The sequence below is a fragment of the Lepidochelys kempii genome, chromosome 5 (assembly GCF_965140265.1).
Source record: "Lepidochelys kempii isolate rLepKem1 chromosome 5, rLepKem1.hap2, whole genome shotgun sequence".
NCBI classification, from domain to species: domain Eukaryota; kingdom Metazoa; phylum Chordata; order Testudines; family Cheloniidae; genus Lepidochelys; species Lepidochelys kempii.
In genome coordinates, this window is record NC_133260.1 from 121,523,105 (window position 1) to 121,545,327 (window position 22,223).

The window sequence follows — 22,223 nt, forward strand, 5'->3', positions numbered from 1 at the left end:
AGATGCTGGGACTGGATTACGGGGACTGGATCACTCAAATTGCCCTCTTTTGTTCATTCCCTCTGAAACATCTGGAATCAGCCACTGTCGGAAGACAGGTTTCAGAGTAGCAGCCGTGTTAGTCTGTATCCACAAAAAGAAAAGGAGGACTTGTGGCACCTTAGAGACTAACAAATAAATCTGTTAGTCTCTAAGGTGCCACAAGTCCTCCTTTTCTTTTTGTCGGAAGACAGGATACTGAGCTAGACACACCACTGGTCTGACCCAGTATGGTCATTCTTATGTTATGTTATCATTGAGCCACACTTCGCTTAGATCATCCAGCATTGAGTTCCACAGGTTAGTTATTCACCGTGTAGTAAAGTGTTTCCTTTTAATTGTTTGCTGCCATTTCACAAAGAATAATTAATTATTCTATTTAAAAAAATGAAATTCCCTGTATTTTAAAGATGCTGGGATGACAGCCCAGGAAATAGTAGTCCTCTCTTTAAGCCACAGACTGGCCTGAGCATAGGACAGCATGAGCAGCAGTAATGCAAGTTTCCCCACCAGTATACTCTTCCCCCCAATAACTCTATAACTAAGGGTATGTCTACACTACAAAATTAGGTCAATTTTATAGAAGTCGATTTTTAGAATTTGATTTTATACAGTTGATTGCGTATGTCCACACTAAGAGCATTAAGTCGGTGGCATGCATCCTCACTACTGTGGCTAGCATCGACTTACGGAGCGGTGCACTGTGGGTAGCTATCCCACAGTTCCCGCAGTCTCCGCTGCCCATTGGAATTCTGAGTTAAGCTCCCAATGCCTGATGGGGAAAAAACCTTGTCACGGATGGTTTTGGGTACATGTCATCAGTCACCCCTCCCTCCATGAAAGCAACGGCAAACAATCTTTTCGTGCCTTTTTTCATGGGTTACCCATGCAGACGCCATACCATGGCAAGCATGGAGCCCGCTCAGCTCACCGTCACCACTGCTGTTGCAGCAGACAGTGCAATAGGACTGATAGCCATCCTCGTCGGACATGTAGCTTGGCCATCTTCTCTGCCCAGCTCCTAGCAACTTCCAGGGCATGGTATACGGCTCCACTGCTTCTGCTGCAACTCTGCTCTCCTGTGAGCTAGAGGCTTCTGCCTCAGGCTGCTCTCCCAGCCAGCAGCACCGCGCGATCGCGCCTACCCCTTGCTCCCATGGCTCATGAAGCCTGGACTTTAGTAAGGAGCAGTACAACTATAGGCTGAGCAAGTGCAGAATGGTGGTAGAATGTGCATTTGGACATTTAAAAGCGCGCTGGCGCTGTTAGTCAGACCTCAGTGCAACCAACATTCCCATTGTTATTGCTGCTTGCTGTGTGCTCCATAATATCTGTGAGAGTAAGGGGGAAAACGTTTATGGTGGGGTGGGAGGTTGAGGCAAATTGCCTGGCATCCGATTTTGAGCAGCCAGACACCAGGGCAATTAGAAGACCACAGCAAGGCGCGCTGCGCATCAGAGAGACTTTGAAAACCAGTTTCATGACTGGCCAGGCTTCGGTGCGACAGTTGTTTGTATTTCTCCTTGATGCAAACCCACCCCCTTTGTTGATTTTAATTCCCTGTAAGTCAACCACCCTCCCCCCTTCGAAATAAAGTAACTATTGTTTTGAACCCATGCATTCTTTCTTTATTAATTAAAAAAAATGAGATAACTGACAAGGTAGCCCCGGTGGGGTGGGGGAGGAGGGAAGGACAAGGCCACATTGCTTATTGAAGCCACACTAAAAATCAAACTGTTCGAGTGACAGCCTTCTGTTGCTTGGGGCCATCCTCTGGAGTGGAGTGGCTGGGTGCCCGGAGCCTCCCCCCCGCCGCGTTCTTGGGCATCTGGGTGAGGAGGCTATGGAACATGGGGAGGAGGGTTGGCAGTTATACAGGGGTCTGTGCTCTTGTTGGCTTTCCTGCAGCTCCAACAGACCCTTCATCATGTCCATTTGCTCCAACAGACACTTCATCATGTCCATTTGCTACCCATTAGCCTCAGCATCACGTCCTGCCTCTGTTCTTCGTGCTCACTTAATTATTTCCTGGCCTCTGCCACTGAATGCCTCCATGCATTAAGCTGTGCCATATCAGTGTGAGAGGACTGCATGAGCTCAGAAAACATGTCATCGCGAGTGCATTTTTTTCGCCTTCTAATCTGCGATAACCTCAGGGACGGAGATGATAGGGGGAGCGCAGAAACATTCTACGCGCTACGATTCTGGGGGGACTGCATGGTCCACCTGTGCTGCTGAGTTTGCCACGCTGACCAAACAGGAAATTAAATACGAAAGTTCCCGGGGCTTTTCCTGTGTATCTGGCTAGTGCATCGGAGTTCAAAGTGCTGTCCAGAGCAGTCACAATGGAGCAGTCTGGGATAGCTTCCGGAGGCCAATACCGTCGATTTGCGTCCGCACTACCCCAAATTCGACCCAGCAAGGTCAATTTTACTGCTATTCCGCTCGTCGGGCAGGAGTACAGAAGTCAATTTTAAGAGCCCTTTAAGTCGACAGAATGGGGTTGGTTGCGTGGACGCAGTCATTTTTAAATCTACCTAACGTGGCTAAATTTGACCTAACCCCGTAGTGTAGACCAGGGCTAAGATGGAACAGCAATTTAGTCTCCATGCCTATTCAAGCTTTGGCCTCTTTGCTAAATTGGAGACAAATTTGTCATTCCATGCATTGCAAGGAGGATATCAATCCAAGCAGCAAATCTTGGTCACTACCAACCTCAGCCAGGCTCAAACCAGTGATTTAGAGCTGAAAGGTTCTGCATCCCATTACTACAGATGGTCCAGAATTGGACCCACTTATCTGAACGTCCGTTGCCCAACTCCTAGCCCCAGATTTAGAGGTTCAGATAGATGGGTACTGAGATCCTAAGTCCATACCTGGTTTTTGTTTTGACGAAGTAGTTCCCTGAGCCGTGCAGTCCCCTCAATACATTCTTTTATAATTTTGTACATCCCCTTGTTTCTCTCTTATGCAAGAGCTTAAACACAAGTGTCTGAATAGCCTTTATTATACCAATTTGTTATTTTTATATTCCTCTACTAAATCTCCTCATCCATTTCTTCTTTTCAGATTAAATAATCCCTTCTTTTAAAATCTCTCCTTGTATAGAAGTTACTGCTTTTGTCTGCTCTGAAAACACCCAACCCATTAGCCACGGTCATTTCCCTTTATTGAGCGTTTTCTATTTGTGATGTCTTTTTTAGATAAGGTGACTGAAATTCTCTGAAAAACTAACCAAACATTAGGCAGGAAACCTTTTTATGTAGCTGTATTCAAGTATAATTTTATCCAAAAGATCATAACAAGCCATAGAAAATCCAACCCCTATTCTAATTCAGCAATAAATAACCAAATTGTATATGCTTTCAAAAGACAGTATTTTTCATCTCTTTCTCTTGTATACTGCAGGTGCTCTCTTAATGGCCATCTTGTTTCTGTGCAACTATACAAGAACTGATGTTTAATCAGTGTAAGAAATATACTATCCAGTACCATGCGATACGAAGGCATCTACTCTCTTGTCTAATGTACACTAGGTATGTACTGTGATTAATAAACATAGCTGGCTGTAGCATGTAAGTAAGGACTGAACATGCTTAATATCCACTTCAACTCAAGACTCCCATATGAAATAGGAGAAGTTGAAAGGAATTATTTCCTTTAGTTTAAGAAAAGGAACTTGAACTTGTCCTTAATGTAGAAGGCCACCGGATGACACTGTTGTTCCATAAAATTCAAGTTCAAAAGCAAAGCTGGTACTGTAAACCTCTTAATCTCTACTGCATCCAGCCCAACATCCACCTCAAGTGGAAGATTTCGGAAAACAGGAGGTAAAGGGATGGGGACCAGGGCAAGGGCATGGAGGGAAGTGCTGGAGGAGTCAGCGGTCATGAGAGAATGCAGGAAGAGGGAAAAGAGGGGAAGTGTCACAAAGGCTGGTAAAAGTCAGGGAAGGGAGCTGGTGGGAAGAGATAAGAGGGAGAAAAACAAAAGGAAAGAGAAAAATGACCTGAAGATGAAATTGGGAGCTAGAAGAAAAAAAATGGGGTGAGAACAAGAGAAACAAAGAAGGAAATGACTCTAAGGCTAGGATCTTATCTATTCATTTTCCAGCACTTATTAAATTCTCTGGCAGAAAGCAGAGAGCTCACTTTAAACCAGCGCACAGGGAGGAACTTTCATACCGAATATGGTCAACCCAGGCATAGGTGCTGGAACTAGGAGTGCTGCCACACCCATGGGTGGTGGGTGGAGCTTCCAGCTCCGCCCCTTTCACCCATGCCCTCCTCATGGCTGGAGCCACGAGACCCCCTGCCTCCCCTCCCACGGCCAGACCCCAAGCCTCCTGCCCCCGCCGCCCAGAGGAGCCCCAGGCTGGACCAGCCGAAGCCCGAGCCGCCCCTGTCCGGAGAAGCCCGGGGCTGGCTGCAGTCTTGGCATGCCTCCCCTCCCTGGACCCAACCCACCCACTGCCCAGGGGAAAAGCATCTGTAGAAGACGTTTTGATATGCCCCAGGCAGGTTCTGGGGTGGCTGAGGAGGCGGCATGTGCTACTCAGCCACCCCGGAACTTGCATGGGGCATAATAAAGCAAAAACTTCGCCGCCAAACCCCACAACTGGACCCAAACCCCGCTGAGCCTCCTCTGGACTATTATACCTGCCACCCATGGCCGCATCCTCTGGCTTGAAGTGGTTTCCATCATACACAGGGTTTACAATTTGGTTCAATGGCTCTCAGCACCCCCACTATACGAACTGTTCCAGCACCCCTGAACGCAGTGGAAAGGCTGAGTCTTCAGACAGATAAACGTCCACATTGTCTGGGCACATCAGCATTCTCTCCACTCGCCTACTTTCAACTCAAACACTGCCCGCACCTACAGGGCAAGTATAGTGCCAGTGTAACCACCTCAGCTGCCATGCTCTAAAACAGGGGTTCTCAAACTGTGGGTCGGGACCCCAAAGTGGGTTGCAACCCCACCAGGGCTGGTGTTAGCTCTGGGCCCCAGCAAGTCTGAAGCCCATGCCCAAACCGTACCACCCATTGCTCTGGCCCCACAGCCTGGGGTGGCAGGGCTCAGGGGGGCTCAGTCTTCAGCCCCCCCTCCTGGAGTTGTGTAGTAATTTTTGTTGTCAGAAGGGGGTCATGGTGCAATGAAGTTTGAGAACCACTGCTCTAAGGGGACCACTTTTATAGCTGAGGGTAGTTCAGTTTCCCTGATCAATGCAATCCTTGAGTTCTCTGCCTGCTAAGACCATCAATGACACTGCCAACTGGTGCCATTCATAGTGACTGATGGTTTTGTGATGCAGAGAACAGTCTACCAGGAACATACCTAAGACCACCAGCTCCTTTCATATGTGTCACCAACCAGCCCTCAGATGGTAGCGACTTAGGGCCATGACTGACCTGAGCCAGATCAGAATCTGTGGCTTAGCGGTAAAAGATTCTGTAGCCCATTGCAGACAGAAACACCTGCACAAAACAAACTCCACTTCCATTACATTCCCTTCTAAAAAATAGCTAAAAGAACATCCATACACTCAATTCACGCATAAAGACAGCTTTCCCTCAGCCACTTCCACACATTCACAGGATTTAGGACAGAGAGGAAAAACAAATACTTTCTTCTCCTTTTCTTCTCTTTTGCTTTTTTCATTGCAGCAACGTATGCAAATGATACACAACAGATGCTATCTGCTACTACCTTGTAGAACACACGTTCAGGAAAGATAATCAGAATTACAGAAAACAGTGTTTCAGTGATAGCATCTATCCAAGCTTTTCTAATGCACCTATTACCATAGAACCTAGACACTTTCTTCTCCATAGTTCTCTCCTCTTTTATGGAGTGGGCGGTGTTTATGGACAGTATTTATTTGACAAGGATACAGCCTATATATTCTCCATAACTTTTTATAGTATATTATGGGAAGTGTTTATGAGCATTTTCATGTTTAATTAATTATTGCTTATAAAGTTTCAACAGAACCCTAACTATGAAGCTGCAAGGGGACTTCCACAATTCAGCTTAACTTCTCCCTCCACAAACTAAATGTGCAGATAGCTCACAGACAAATTGCAAAGTTATAGGCAGTCATGTAGGAAGAAACAGAGGGAGAGCTAATGATTTACTACTTCCTTCAGTCTAAAAACGTTACCAGGATACAACAGGGGCAAAGTAATTCATAGGTTGGAGCAAAGTGACCAAAAACAGGAGTAGGAGATGCAATTGTGATCATGTTCACAATGGAAAGATATATTAATTATACAAAAAGTAATGGCGTCAGAATGGACTGGATTAGGTGGGCTGGATTAGGTGGATTAGGTGGGCCTACCATGCCTGGCCTCCCCCGACCTGAAAGAGATTTCTGAATTAAGAATTGATATCTGCAATCAGAAATTCTGTAATTATTAACTTGGTTTCAAACATAAAAAGCTAAAGTAGCCTGCTGAACAAAAAGATAAGACTGTTTTGTTTTTTGTTATAGCTGGATCCTATCTCTTTGATCTAAGAAACAATGGCTCCTATAAACGCAGATTCCACCTGTGATTTTCCAGGCCACTAAAGAAGTTATCAGATTATCAACTGTCTGGATTTAATGTTTCACATTAGCCCTTTATGAGAACTTGGACCAATCAGATCCTTTTAATCTCTCACTATTATTATTCTAAGTGTTTGACGGGGGTCGGACTCCCAGAAAGCTGGGGGTGTTGAATCAGTGCCCTCAGGTCTGAGCGACACCTTTTCTAATTAGATTCCGTACTGATGAGGATGAATTATTTACACACAGCTGGGACTAAAAATTAGGTGTGCAGCAAGAGGCTCACAGAAGCATCTGAATAGGAATATGGAAAACTAACCCCTTCGTTGTGGGTTAGAAACCGCTGACAACAGCCTTGCGAAATTGTCATGAAAATAGACCACATTTACACACCAGCCCTTTGCTATAATGATAGAGGCAAACATACAATTAGTGATATTTTACTCAGTCTTTAAAATGTAACTCACCCTGTGACCAGGAATAGACATAGCAGATATTTAAGGATTCCAGCAGTCAGGCAAACCCGCAGGTGAGAATGGTGAGAGTAGCTGGGCTGTTAGGGTGCAGCAGGGAGGCCGGGGGAGAGAACACCTACCTGCAGTTTAAGAGGGTGTAGGCTTACAGCTAGGACCAAAGACTTTGCCTGGCTACCAGGGAGCATGTGAGGCCATCAAAAGTGGGTACACAGGAGGAAACTGTGAGGGAAGGAAAGCCTGGTTCAGGGATCAAAGAAGATTCTGATGGTGTCCTATTGCGGGAAGTGACACAGTTAGTGAAGCTGTCTCTGTTGGAAGGGAAAATCCAAGGTAAAATGCTGATTATGTTTGACAGATTCCAAAATGGATGACTCATAGGTGATACACAGGCATGGCCACACCAACAGGACAACGCGCTTTTGTCAAATCATAGCAGCCCCTTGCTCTGGCAGGGACAAAGGTTTTTATTTAAGAAACAACCCGTACAAATGAAATGCTTTGTCTGTCTGTTTGAATTCTCACTATTGATAACGCCGGTTAAAGTTTTCCCATTAAAAAAGAGGGTTTAGTAAAAATGTTCACAGGGAAATGTGATTTTTGTCAACATGTTTCAACTTCACATTGTGAAATTTCATAACAAAACAAAAATTTCTGTTCACTTTGAAATTTTTGTTTTAGTTTTCAAAAACTAAAACATTTTTGAAATTTCAAACATTTGTTTTTCCCTTTCTCCCCCTTTTTTGCCACTGAATAGACTAGAAGGAATTATGTCTAGGATTGATTTTTATATGAATCTTTTCCTTTTATATCCTTTTCCCTTTTCTTACTTTGTAACTTTTCTAAACTTCCTCAAATCTGATCATGCTTTCTGCCCTCTACGTGGATACGAGTGTTTTTTCCCCGTGGCAATGTGTCTGTTCCCTTCCGGCACAGTGTTTTATCCTACGTACAATACAGATAGCATGAAATATTTTTCCCTGAAAGGATCCATCAGACAACTACCCTCTCTCCTGCAAATCCTTCAAAACAAATTTTTGTTTCAATGCCTACAAGAAATGGCATTATTATGTGGCATTTGGTTGCAGCTCATATTTATTTATGTAATAAAACATTTTAAAAAAGAAAAAATATATTTGTTCATAATAATCCCTATATTCTGAGAAATATGCCCTTCTACTCCTCCCTTTGTATGTTGGCTTAGATTGCAAGTTCTCTGTGGCAAGGCCCAATTTCATCTCTGTGTTTGTGCAGTGCCTTGCACAACAGTCCTGAGGCAGGAGTCTATGGGTGATATACCAATATATATTTATCTCTCGTGTATCTGTTTTACTCCCATTCCTGTAATATCTGAGCTTCTCATAAGCTTTAGTGTATTCATCATCACTGCTTCCCCGTAAGGTAAGGAAGTGCTATGATCCCATTTTATAGATTGGAAACTGAGGCACAGAGAGGCTAAGTAATATGTCCAAGATCACAAAGGGAGTCTCTGGCCAAGCAAGGAACTGACCTCAGGTCTCTAAAGTTCCAGGCTAACACCCTAACCACTGGGCCATCCTTTCTTTCAACATTCCAGACGCAAAGGGCCTGTGCCCTGCTTACTGTCCTACGAGACTATGCCACTATTTTGAAAAGTTTTGTCACAAAGTTGCAGTGAAACAATCTGAGGTGCACCTTAAAAGAGACCATTAAAAGGACAGTCAGCTCAAAACTCACATCACTATTATTACCATCAACATCCTAGAGCTCTAAAAATCACAAGAGCAAAGAACAAACTGTATTTCCTCTAGTTTTTCAGTTCACTGTCTGCGCTCCGCAGCGCTTTGCATATGGCGATTTTCTCCTCTGTGTTACTAGTCAGATTTACTTCCTAGTAGCAGGACCTCAGCTTTTTTATGCACTGCTCTGGGAGCCCACACGCACACTTTCCCCTGTACAAGAACAATGAATGTAACAGTGCAGCCAAGGATTCATAGATTTTCATAGATTCTGTCTCAGAGGTTGCTTGCTTTACTGCCAACCAATTACTTCTCATTTTATATACAACTGTTTAATTTATGAATTTCTAAGTAATATAATATTAATCGTTGTCAAATGAAATGTCTAGCGTTTTGAGACGTACTGATGAAAAGCACCTATGTAAGGGCTAACTATCAATCATCGTTATTATTAAAATTCTGATAAGATCTTATTTTTAGTGGACACTTCACTTAGATTTTGTTTTCTCTGGATAAAGACAAGTAAATTGATTAAGATGGGAGGAATCCATAATTTTTGGATTTATACAAATATCAAATAGTAATGATCAGTACCAGTCTAAGTCCCCCCTAAGCTGCACCGCCGCAAAGCACACTATCAAGGGCCACACAGACAGGGAGAGGCGTCCCTCCCCTGGCCCAGCCCAGCCCAAACTGCCACAGCCAGGCAGAGGCACCCTTCCCTCGGCCCGGCACAGCCCAGCCCTGCCGCGGCTGTGGAGAGGCGGCCCTCCCCCAAGCTGCTGCGGCGAGAGAGAGCTGGAGGGAATCCACTCTCCCCACAGCAATGCTGGGGCAGCCTGCACCTCTGTTTGAGCCCAAACCCCTCATCCCCAACCCCACCCCAGAGCCCCCACCCCCAGCTGGACCACTCACCCCCACACACTTTAACCCTCTTCCCAAACCCTGAGCCCCCTCCCACACCCCAAACCCGTCATCACCGGTCCCACCCCAGAGCCTTCACCCCCAGCCAGAACCATCACCCCCCCCTTGCACCCCAACCCTCTGTCCCAGCCCTGAGCCCCCTCCTACACTCCAATCCCCTCACCTCCATATTGGTGCACATAAACAAAATACACATGCATGTAAAAAATTAGAGGGAACACTGGTACCAGCAGATGCCAAATATGGTCTCTGGATATTCATAACAGCTATCTAGGAGAGAGAGATGCAGGAGTTCTCTGGGACCAGGGTGAAGGGAGACGGCCAGACCAGAAGGCGTTATGGGGGCGTGTCTTGGTATTGTGACCAGGGTTGCAGAAAGGATATGGTAGCATACCAGGTCTCTGGTGAGCAAGTGACAGGAAGCAATGTAATGGAAAGTCTCTGGGGCTGGGACCGGGGTAGCAGGAGGGAACGAAGGAGTGGTATGAAACAGAATGGCAGGAGGGGGGATTCTGAGAACAAGATCATGAGTAGGACCCTACCCAATTCACGGCCATGAAAAATGTATCAGGGACTGTGAAATCTGGTCTTTTTTGTGCTTTTTACCCTATATTATACAGATTTCATGGGGCACACCAGCATTTCTCAGACTGGAGGTCCTGACCCAAAAGGGAGTTGCAGGAGGGTCACAAGGTTATTTTGGGGGGGGGGTGGTCACAGTATTGCCACCCTTACTTCTGTGCTGCCTTCAGAGCTGGGCTGACGGAGTGCAGCAGCTGTTGGCTGGGCACCCAGCTCTGAAGGCAGCACCCCGCCAGCAGCAGCACAGAAGTGAGGGTGTCAACACTATAACATGTCACCCTTACTTCTGCGCTGCTGCTGGTGACAGCTCTGCCTTCAGAGCTGGGATCCCGGCAGCAGCCGCCGCTCTCCAGTTGCCCAGCTCTGAAGGCAGCAGCACTGAAGTAAGAGTAGCAGTACCTCAACCCCCATCCCTACAATAACCTCCTTTTTGGGTCAGGAGCCCCACAATTACAACACCGTGAAATTTTAGATTTAAATAGCTGAAATCATGAAATTTATGATTTTTAAAATCTTATGACCGTGAAATTGACCAAAATAGACTGTGAATTCGGCAGGGCCTTAATCATGAGTGAACTCAGCAGCTGATGGTAAGTCACTGGGTGCATGGGCAGGGGGGCAGGACCCCCCTCCCTCCAACCACTCCCTCCCAATTCTTCCCCAAGTCTGGAAAAGAACAATAGGAACAGAAGGGACACCTCTTCACAACACACGCACACACACCCTCTCCTCTCCACAAAATGCGTGTGCACACACACCCCTCCACAAACCCTTTTACAGAGATTGGAAACAAATACTAATTTTAAAAAGGAGTAACGGAGCAGTTCCATTCTCACTTCGCTTGCAAACTGGGACGACGTTTAACTTCGGCTGCTTGTAACAAATTCAGCGGGTTAAAAATATCCCATTTTTGATTGTCCAAAAAAGCAAAAGGTGAAAGCAGCACTGTGAAGCCCAGCTGAAAGTCGGAGCCATGCAAAGAAGAGGGTGACTGTGCATCCGGAGAGGATGTCCAAGGAGACTGGAAACAAAGTATGCTGGGTGACTTAAACATGGTGGTACATTTCTAACACACATACACACTGTGAATGAAAATGCTTTCTACTCTGTTCCTTCTTGCTCTTTTACTTTTTAAATATTGGTCATCAATCAATGAAAGAGAAAAACAAAGCATTTTAAGTTTTAGTTTAAAATATCCAATGGGTCCTTTCCCCACCCTTCACAAAAGATACATTTTTAGGGCCCTTTGTTTTCAGTTTTTATTTGATGTAATTTTTCCCGGGAATGTATCAGTGTTTATTACCACAACAACAAAAACAGTGCAAAACACTATTAATAATTTTTCTGGCTAAATATTGGGGTTTATTTTGGTGGACAGAAAGATAGGAGAAAAAAGCATCCAGTAAATTAATGCTCTGAATTCCGTTCATCAATGTGGTTTGCTGCGGAACTAAAACCGAACTCAAAACACAACGCCACCTCTGAGTTTAAGAAAACAATAGATCTTTAATCTCCAAATAATACTTTTCATTTAAACAAACAGTTTACTGTTGGAGACTTAGAACTATTAGCCTATAAATATTTACATTTAATAATTGGGCCACACCATTTGCAGCGCATACCGTCAACTTCATCCTTTTCTCCTGTTTATGTTTTTTTAAAACTTTCGAATACTTCCTCGTGTTCTGAAATGTATTCTGACGCAGATTTTCATTTTCTTTGTATTTGAGTGTGTCAAATCTTTAAATCATTATCTGCTAACAGCTTGAAATGTGTATGTGGTGGGGGTGAGATTCATCAGTACGTTCAGATGCACACGCACTTCAGTGCTTGTGTGCGGACCTGTTTGTTTATTGTGTCTAATCTTCTAGACTAATACACAGCCTTACTTCAAAGGCAGCTTTGCGTATACACAGACTAATGTATTACTGTCATACATGTATCTCATGTAACATATTGTATTTTCCTAATAAAACAAGTTATATTTTTATATATTTGAATGATACCAAAATAGAGTGAAAATCAGAAAAAGCAATAATATTTTTTGTAAAACCCGGGAATTTTTTGGTAAAAACTGTTTAAACTGAAAACAAAGGGGCTTATACATTTCATAGTGTTAATAACACTACATGACATGCATTATTATACTGTACCATTTTCTTGTATGGTTTAAAGTAATGCATCTGAGATATGCAAGTATGGATCAATACACTTTCTGTCCTACCTTATAGCAGCTAGAGTGCAACAAAAGAATCTGTGGAACCCTCTCAACAAGAAGGAAACAGATTGGTGAGGGTGTTATTTCACTCTTTTCCACCTTATTAAAAATAAACCTTTCTAAGTCTTTCCAAACTACTGTGTGTCATATTCTGGGCCCACAAACAATAATTTAGATCTGATGAAGGGCGGAAGAGAGATTTTCACAGAATAAAGCTCAGGTTTGATACTTTCTTCTCCTTATTCTGCTACTAAATAAAAATAAAGTTTTGGTTCTTAGAGTAGCTCACACTCTACCTGTGCACGTTAAAGTGCTTTTTACCCAAACACCTTCTTCTGTGCAAACTGAAATATTGTTTCCACCAGCATATTCAAATCCCTTCTGACATGAATACTGCACAACACTCCCAGGACTCGAACTGGGATTCGACATTAGCTCAGCATGTTGTATTGGTGGAGGAATGCCACAGTCTACTTCTGCAATGAAAAACAACAGGAAGTTAACATATTCATATTCCTTGGGAAAGAACCCATTTTCAAATAAGTCACTCTACACTAACTTGTGACAAATTTACATTTAATTAAGGGTGATGCTCTTTTCAAAAAGGAGACATAAGCGCAACTGTATGCCTATATTTGCATATGTAGCGTGACATAATGCACATGCAAATGGCTGATTTGTCATCTGCTCTCTGTCAGTGGATTTGTGCATGTAGATAGAAGGACCAGAATGGGATGACTACACCCAGTGAAAAAGGAGACGGGCCAAAGGATCACACCTTTAGAGTCAATGTAAAGCCAGCTATCGGCAGAAGCTTATCGCTCTGGCCTAATCCTGAGAGATGCTCAGCACCAATGGCTCCCAATAATGTCAGTTATAATTATTTTAACAGAGTTTTTGTATTTAATTACCTCTCTCATTCAATTTAAAAAAATTTGGTAATAGGGATTTCAACAGACTGACAATGCAAATAAAGGGAGCGTCACTGCAATTGCAACAAGAAAAATGGGGGAAAGTGGTTATTTATCAAAGAGCACAGTCTCAAAGGGTATTTCTTAACCTCCCTCTCAGTTCTAATTAGGTTATTCATTCCATGAAGTCCACTTCCCCTTAAGGCAATTGAAAATGGAAAGAAATAACAGAAATTTTGTAGCTGTGCATGGATTTTTCCTCATTTTAATGGGAATTATTAATTACATGGAACCTTAAGATCATATTCATCTGAAAGGCATCATTACTGAAACAGACATTTCATTTCCTCTGAAAGTCATCAGTAACCTCAAATGAGTGTTAAAACGCGTTAGTGAAATATCTTTAAGCTTTGCATTGTTTCTTTTTTTCTAGCTCAGCCAATGCTATCAGAGCTGTTTCTTTAAAAATTCCCCATTATTCTAATTATCCTTGTGCATTCCAGAGAAAGGCTTTTTTATTTTAAATTCTCTGGAACTACTAGGGTTAAATTCTGCCCTTTTGCCTCCCATTGAAAACTCCCACTGGCCAGCTTGCCTGAGGGTGGACTACAGATTCAGGTCCCTTCGCTGTGGATGATCACAGGTAAGATCTTGATCCTGCAAAGATGTATACACCTCATTAACTTTACACACCGTGAGTAGTCGTACGGACGTCAGTGCAACTACCCAAAGCGTGTGAAATTAAGCAAGTATGTACCTCTCTGCAGGATGGAGGCCTGTGAAGCTGTAGCAGTTCCAGTCTTTAGGGAAACCATGCTGACATTATAAGGTAGAAGAACATCATCATCTGCAACAGACAGTAAATAATGGTGCACAATCTTAGAGATGCTTTGTGACACGTCTTTCCCAATGGCACAAAAGAGTGCGATGTTCAATACAAAAGCTGAAGTCTAAAACATCTGTTAATCTTGCTTTATATTACTACAAAGGTAGTCTCTCAATCTAGATGATGATGCTGATTATAAGCATCTCTTTTTGAGGCAATTCTTTGATAGAGAAAATCCCTCCAGGCTGGCACAAAGGGTCTAGAAGTCTGTTGTGGCTTTTAGTTACAAGTGTACAACACAGGTTGTGATTCTACTGTCCTTATTCTTCTGGGAGTAAAGTTGGCAGGATCAGGCCCATTCAAAAGGTTTCTTTCTGATCTTCTGTATCCTAAAAAAAAATTCCTTGGCTTTTAAAATTAAATTTTGCAGGTCATAAATTCATTGGGCAGACTCGGTAGTTTTGCCAATTTCTTTTTAAAATGAAAAATGAAACTAACACGAAGGTAAAAGAAGAATGTGGCCAAGACACCTTGCTGCAAGTTAGCCTGGTGCTTTACATTTTTTAGAACTGCCTTTTGTGCATCATGTAAGCCTGACATCCCAACCTGTGGTGGATTAACACCTACGAAGTAAACTAAAACAGGCTTTTTTTGGCCTTCTACCTATCCTAGTTTCAGGACACAAGTTTTACTCCTGAGGGCATTCTGCACCAAAAAAAAATTAAAATTCAGAGCACAATATTTTTAAATTCTGCAGCGAATTTTATTGGTCAAATAAATGTGGAGGCTCCAGCATGGCATTGGGGAGCACAGGCCACTGGCTACACAGAGGAGGGAGATCACTGTGCAGCTCCCGTCACCCAACACCACAAGGCACGGATTCAGTGGTGAGGCTGAACCCAACCCTGACACAGTACAAGGACCATGCCTGCCCCCAAAACACCCCAGAGCCATGCCATTCCATACTAGATGCACAAGGGATGGGCAGGCAGGCTCAGCAAGGCAGGATCCAAGTGTAGAGGGAATCCAGGTGTGGGTTACTTCTCTGTCGGCTGCCCTGGGCACCTGAAATATACTGCTGGGGGGAAGTCACATGACCGCTCTTGTGGCTTCCCTTTGCTTCCCGGTCAGAAAGTCATTTTTCTGTAGGGAAGCAAAGAAATCTGCGGGGTACATAAATTCTGCGCAGGCACAGTGGTGAAGAATTTCCCCAGGAGTAAAGTTTGAAGCTGAATTTAAAACACATCTACAAATAAAAGGCAGAGGTTTTCATTACACTCCTACCTTTACATATTATAGCTGGAATTTCCCAGGATCCATTATAAATACAACGTGACGTATTCCTCCCATTTATGCTGCGGAATCCCTTCTTACATTGGTAGTGCACTGAACTCCCCAGCTGGGAAATGTTGTTCCAAATCATGTCTGTGTTGGGGATTGAAGGAGGTCTGCCACAGTCCGTTACTGAAAAAGATCAAAAACAATTTTCATGAAAAAATGTTTGCTAGTCAGTGTTAAGAAATTAGTTAATGTAGTCACTGAAAGTGAACCCTTAGGAGAATGTGAAATATAAAATCCATTAGGAAAGACAAAACTGTACTGTAAAAATGACATTATGGGATTCTTCTCAATGACTCCTTTTAACCAAAAAACATTTTTTTACTTCTAAACCAAGCAACTGCTAGCCTTGCACATTCAATGTTGGATCTGAAAGTCAACCTGGGTTCTTTCCTTCTAGTTCATAACCACAAACCGTACAGATTCTGCACGTCGCCTTCTGCCTTTGCAACAGGACCCTGCCATTGAAACCACATGAACAAGTCTGTTGATATGTGAGCCAAAAAAGAATCCAGTTTCTTGTCCCACAGCTGTTTAGGTTCTGAAGTCAGACCCAGAGCAAAAAGTAGTAAAACAAAATCTTATTTTAGCTGTAATGTCAGCAGATACGGACTTGAGGATATTCAGGAGAAAGATCTATTTCGGAATAAAATTCAATTATTAGTAGGGTTGGAAGGATTAGATTTGTACTGGTAAATGTCAGTAAACGTCAATTTCACTGTACACCCACAAACCAAAGAAAAATATTTCCATCAATAATAATTGATATTCAAAGATAGAAAAAGTAAGAAAAATGCCACTTGAGAACTTAGTAGAGTCAAAATCCAGGGATTCAGACTTTTGAATTAGGTTTGTTACAAACAGACTAGAGCAGTGACTCTCAACCTCTCCAGACTACTGTACCCCCTTCAGGAGTCTAATCTGTCTTGTGTACCCCAAGTTTCACCTCACTTAAAAACTACTTGCTTACAAAATCAGATATAGAAATACAAAAGTGTTCACAGCACACTATTACTGAAAAATTCCTTACTTTCTCATTTTTATCATGTGAATTACAAAATAAATCAACTGGAATGTAAAAATTGCACTTATTAGATCAGTACAAAGAAGTCACTGTCTGTATGAAATTTTAGTTTATACTGACTTTGCTAGTGCTTTTTATGTAGCCTGTTGTAAAACTAGGCAAATATCTAGATGAGTTGATGTACCCCTGGAAGACCTCTGCGTACCCCCAGGGATACATGTACCACTGATTGAGAACCATTGGACTAGAGAATGAATAGTAAAAACAGGTATGATTTGTTGATTTGAGGATATTTACTTTGTATACTTTGACATGTGATATTAATAATTTGTGTTTTAACAGCGTACAAATCTTTAACTTTTTGAATCTCAACATCTGTCATTAAATAATTGTCTGGCCCTCCCATAACTTCCCAGAGTCATGAACATTTAAATCAATAAAAATCTAAAAAAAACCCAAAAACACTTAAAAAAAATCAACGTTGACATTATTGTCAAGATTAACTGAATTCTGCCAAGCCTAATTATTAGTCACTTTTCAGAATAAAATCATACTTTAAGAAACTCTTGTTTGAATTTGCGATGAAGGGTCTTTAAATCTGATGGGAAAAGAACATAAACCTGCACTGAAACATATCTACCTTCACATGCACCCGCGATATTTTCCCATTTCTGAATTATTGTGCATTGTGAAAAATTCTTCTTTCCACTAAAATGAAACCCTTCACTACATTTATAGTACACCATGCTTCCTAGAGTTGTGGAGTTGTCCCAGATCATTTCTGCGTGTGGAATCCACAAAGGTCTGCCACAGTCTATTTCTGAGGGAAAAAAATAGAGAAGTAAAATTGACAATGGAAACAAGCCAAGACTAGTCACAGGGTTTAAAGAAGAGATACTTATTGTTATCATTATTATTAGGGCTATTGATTAATCGCAGGTAACTCATGCGATCAACTCAAAATAATTAATCACACTTTTAAACAATAGCTGAAACTTATTAAATATTTTTGGATGTTTTTCTAAATTTTCAAATATATTGATTTCTTTTATAACACAGAATACAAAGTGTACAGTGCTCACTTTATATTATTATTATTACAAATATTTGCACTGTAAAAATGATAAACAAAAGAAATACCTTATACAAGTACTGTAGTGCAATCTCTTTATCTATTTAGATTTTTTTTTTGGTTACATAACTGCACTCAAAAACAATCCAATGTAAAACTTTAGAGCCTACAAGTCCATTCAGTCCTACTTCTTGTTCAGCCAATCACTAAGACAAACAAGTTTGTTTACATTTATGAGAGATAATGCTGCCTGCTTCTTATTTACAATGTCACCTGAAAGTGAGAAGAGACATTCGCATGGCACTTTTGAAGCCAGCGTTGCAAGATATTTACGTACCAGATATGCTAAACATTCATATGCCCTTTCATGCTTTGGCCACCATTCCAGAAGACATGCTTCCATGCTGATGATGTTCGTTAAAAAAAGAACGTGTTAATTAAATTTGTGACTGAACTCCTTGGGAGAGAATTGTATGTCCCCTGCTCTGTTTTACCTGCATTTCATGTTATAGCAGTCACAGATGATGACCCAGCACATGTTCGTTTTAAGAACATTTTCACAATAGATTTGACAAAACGCAAAGAAGGTACCGATGTGAGATTACTAAAAATAGCTACAGCATTCAACCCAAGGTTTAAGAATCTGCAGTGTTGTCCAAAATCTGAGAGGGATGAGGTGTGGAGCATGCTTTCAGAAGTCTTAAAAGAGCAACACTCAGATGCAAAAACTACAGAACCCAAACCACCAAAAAAGAAAATCAACCTTCTGCTCAGTGGCTTGAGCATTGGCCTGCTAAACCCAGGGTTGTGAATTCAATCCCTGAGAGGACCATTTAGGAAGCTAGGGCAAAAACTGGGGATTGGTCCTGCTTTGAGCAGGGGTTGGACTAGATGACCTTCTGAGGTCCCTTCCAACTCTGATATTCTATATTCTATGATTCTGCTGATGACATCTGACTCAGATAATGAAAATGAACATGCGTCGGTCCGCACTGCTTTGGATCGTTATTGAGCAGAACCAGTCATTGACATGAATGCATGTCCTTTGGAATGGTGGCTGAAGCATGAAGGGACATATGAATCTTTAGCGCATCTGGCACGTAAATATCTTGCGACGGCGGCTACAACAATGCCATGTGAATGTCTGTTCTCGCTTTCAGGTGACATTGTAAACAAGAAGCGGGGAGCATTATCTCCTGCAAATTGTAACCAAAATTGTTTGTCTGAGTGACTGGCTGAACAAGAAGTAGGAATGAGTGGACTTGTAGGCTCTAGAGTTTTCCATTGTTTTATTTTTGCATGAAGTTATTTTTTGTACATAATTCTACATTTATATGTTCATCTTTCATGATAAAGAGATTATACTACAGTACTTGTATGAGGTGAACTAAAAATACTATTTCTTTTGTTTTTTACAGTGCAAATATTTGTAATAAAAAATAAATATAAAATGGACACTGTACACTTTGTATACTGTGTTGCAATTGAAATCAATATATTTGAAAATGTAGAAAACATCCAAAACATTTAAATAAATGGTATTCTATTTTTGTTTAACAGCGCAATTAACAGCAATTAATATTTTTAATCACTTGACAGCCTTAATTATCATTATTTCTTTGTATTACCACAGTGCTTAAGAGCCCCAGGACCAGGACCTCTCTGTGCTTGATGCTGTACAGATACAGACAAACAACAGCATCAGCATTTGGGATGCAGGAATGTAGTTTGTACAGTTCCTAGCACACTGGGCCCTAAGCCTCGATTAGGGCTCCTAGGTGCTATTGCAATACACATAATAAGTAGCAATACAGTATTCCACAGTGGACTAGAAATGACAGGACATAGGTGTTGTAATGATGCTCATTTTGTAAAATAACACCTGGTTAAAGAGAGAGAGCTGATGACTCTATTCCTGTATAATGTCTCTCTAAAGAAAAGCTCACTGTTGTAATGATGATTGTTTTGTTTCTGATATTTACCAAGGATTTGTAAACCTGTTGATTACTCTCTTTTTATTTAGGAGGTAAGAAAAAAAACCTATCCCATGATGGAATAACAGGGGAAGGTAAGTAGAACTGCTTTAGACCAGGACAAGAAGAAATCACGTAGGAAAATTTCTATGTGTTATTCAAACCTCTATGGAGATGATTAGAAAATAAATGTGGTAATAACTTGAAATTGGTTCACTTACTCAGCAATTTTGTGGAGTTTCTAATAAAATTATGGAATTAAAATAATAAAAGAGAAAAGATCAAGTTAATGGAAGAATATAATTTGAAGCTAAAGTACAATGTGAAATCCAGAGTGAATCCAACACTACTATTCAGGATTATGCCTTACTTTGTTAAAAAATGAACGATGCAATGCTATATTAAGAATTAAACCATATTTTTCCTAGGGCTCACAGATGGAGGCAAGGAGAAAGCTTGAACTATTAGTTGAAAAGTGGGCTTAAAGTAATTTTGAAGTTGTAGCCAGAAACAGATAAATAGAAAAATTTGACAAAGTTGAACAACTTACAGTATAAAACCTTTAAGTGAAAATTTTAAAAGAAATATGTAGCAATGGAAAACAACCCCACTAGGATAGTTATCTTTCTGTCTCTACCTTGGAAAGCATGTATATGCTGTGAAACGTTAGAATAAGCTTCTCTTCCAGAACTACTGAATTATAAGCAAATATTCAACCTCAGAGCCTTCAGTTTGAGACTACCTTATTGAAGCAGAGTGATATGTGACACGGATTTTTTTTTAGAAGACTAAGTGAGGATTTGGACAGGAGGAACTATAAGCAAGCCTTGCCTCAAGCCATCCCCTCCCACTGTTATCCGCCATCCCCAGCAAGATTGAAATGTAGAAGTGAGAGAGTGGTGTTTTCTGTCTATGTAATCAATCAAATGCTTTTTAGGCATCTGAACCCTGAATTAAAACAAAGATATTGGGGCAGATTCCAAAAATAGAGGCACTTTTAGACAGTAAGGCTGAAATACTGGCTAAGCACATTCTATTTAGGCATAGACTAAACTTGATACCAAAGAACAGAAGAATTAGCCATGCAGAATCAGTTCCATGAGACATTAATCATGCAACTGTGCCAAATTAAAGATGGAGTAAAGATGATAATTAAGCATAAGGGAATATTAGTTAATAATAAGAATTAATAAAGACCCTCTGAGTGGCTCTATACTGGAATTCTGTCAGATAACTTCTTTTTTGTTTACTCTTGTTTTTCACCTTAATATGAAGTTGACAGGCCACATCCCTCCATTCATAAAAAACAAAGGGCTTTATGGTTTATGTCAAATAATGAATAATAAAATGCTCAAGTAGTTAGTGTTAGCAGCTGACAACAGTCTAGACCTGTGACTTTTAAAAGGATCATAAGTGATAGTAATGCTTAAATTTCTAAACAGTATCAGCATCAGTGTCAGACTGGGCCAGAAGAGTGAGCAATAACCCCAGACTGGAGCTGCAACGCCTTCCAGGTGGCAGCCTACTTAAGAGGGCTGCTGTTGGTCAATCTTAGAGCCTCGAAGGATGTGTCTACACAGCAATTAAACACCCACAGCTGGCCAGGATCAGCTGACTTGGGCTCCCTGGCCACAGGGCTGTAAAACTGCTGCATATACATGAGAGGAGGGCCCCGGAGCCCAGACTCTGGCCCGAGCCTGTACGTCTACATAGCAATTTTTAGCCTTTTATTCCAGTGCAGATGTACCCTAAGGCTACATCTTAAATGGCAAAGAGGTGTATTCTTACATTGAAGGACTCGTCTCAATGTAAAATTCTAGTGGTGACAAAGCAGAGTTTTATCTTGATGCAGCTACTCAAGTTCATGACCTCAATTAGCTACATCAAGGTAAAACTATGTGCCTTGTCTACTTCCAGTAGGGTTTGACATTGAGATAGCTACTGGAAGAGGGGGGGGGGGGAGGAAGAGGAGCTAACAGTGAAGACATAGCGGAAGAGGTGCCAGGATTGGCTAGAGGGAGGCAGGGCGCTTCCCTTTAACAGAGTGATGGGTGGAGGTGATAGGATATCAAAGTAATTCCTGGTTTACAACCAGATCTTGCAAACGCTGAGGCATGAGCATAGCTTCACTCACATTGACAAACCTATGTAAGTCAATGGGACTTACTCACGTGAGTAACTTTACTCACATACATAAGCTGTTACAAGATCTGGCTCTAAGCCACATCAGACCCTTAGTTTGTATTAAACCAGAGAAATATTTTCCTGCATCTTCCATTAAAACAGCGTTTATTTTAAATATTTAACTTTAGCAAATCCAAACAAAAACAACAATGTTTAAGTGCCAAAGAATCAAAAAGTGAAATAGACTAGCCTAGTTTCATTACCAAGCCAAACAAAATACAAAAAAAGGAAACAAAAAACAGCAGCAAAAGCAGATTCAGGCCCAGATTTTAATGGTATTTAGGCACTGCTGTGCTCAGCTTTGCAAAACTTAACTCATTTGGGAGCCTATATCTCATTTTCAAAAAGGACCTAGGCACTTAGGAATCTAAATTCCATTGATAGTAGGATTTAG

The 22,223-nt window shown here is 41.6% G+C and overlaps 1 protein-coding gene across 20 annotated transcripts in view; it reads right to left on the reverse strand.

The window, feature by feature from the left end:
• SUSD1 (sushi domain containing 1) overlaps window positions 1-22,223 on the reverse strand; it is a 113,223-nt gene that overhangs the window by 72,179 nt on the left and 18,821 nt on the right. For 17 of the 20 annotated variants that reach the window (XR_012159126.1, XR_012159127.1, XR_012159128.1 and 14 more), the window contains 3 exons: window positions 17,241-17,420; window positions 15,523-15,702; window positions 12,798-12,977 (listed from right to left, as the gene is read on the reverse strand). Coding sequence is in view for 16 of the 20 variants with exons in the window: in XM_073345628.1 (XP_073201729.1) it covers window positions 12,798-12,977; window positions 15,523-15,702; window positions 17,241-17,420 (540 nt within the window). In the remaining 4 variants the exon portion in view is untranslated. The remainder of the gene's footprint in view (window positions 1-12,797; window positions 12,978-15,522; window positions 15,703-17,240; window positions 17,421-22,223) is intronic. The other 3 variants (XM_073345631.1, XM_073345639.1, XM_073345636.1) reach the window with 1 other exon arrangement.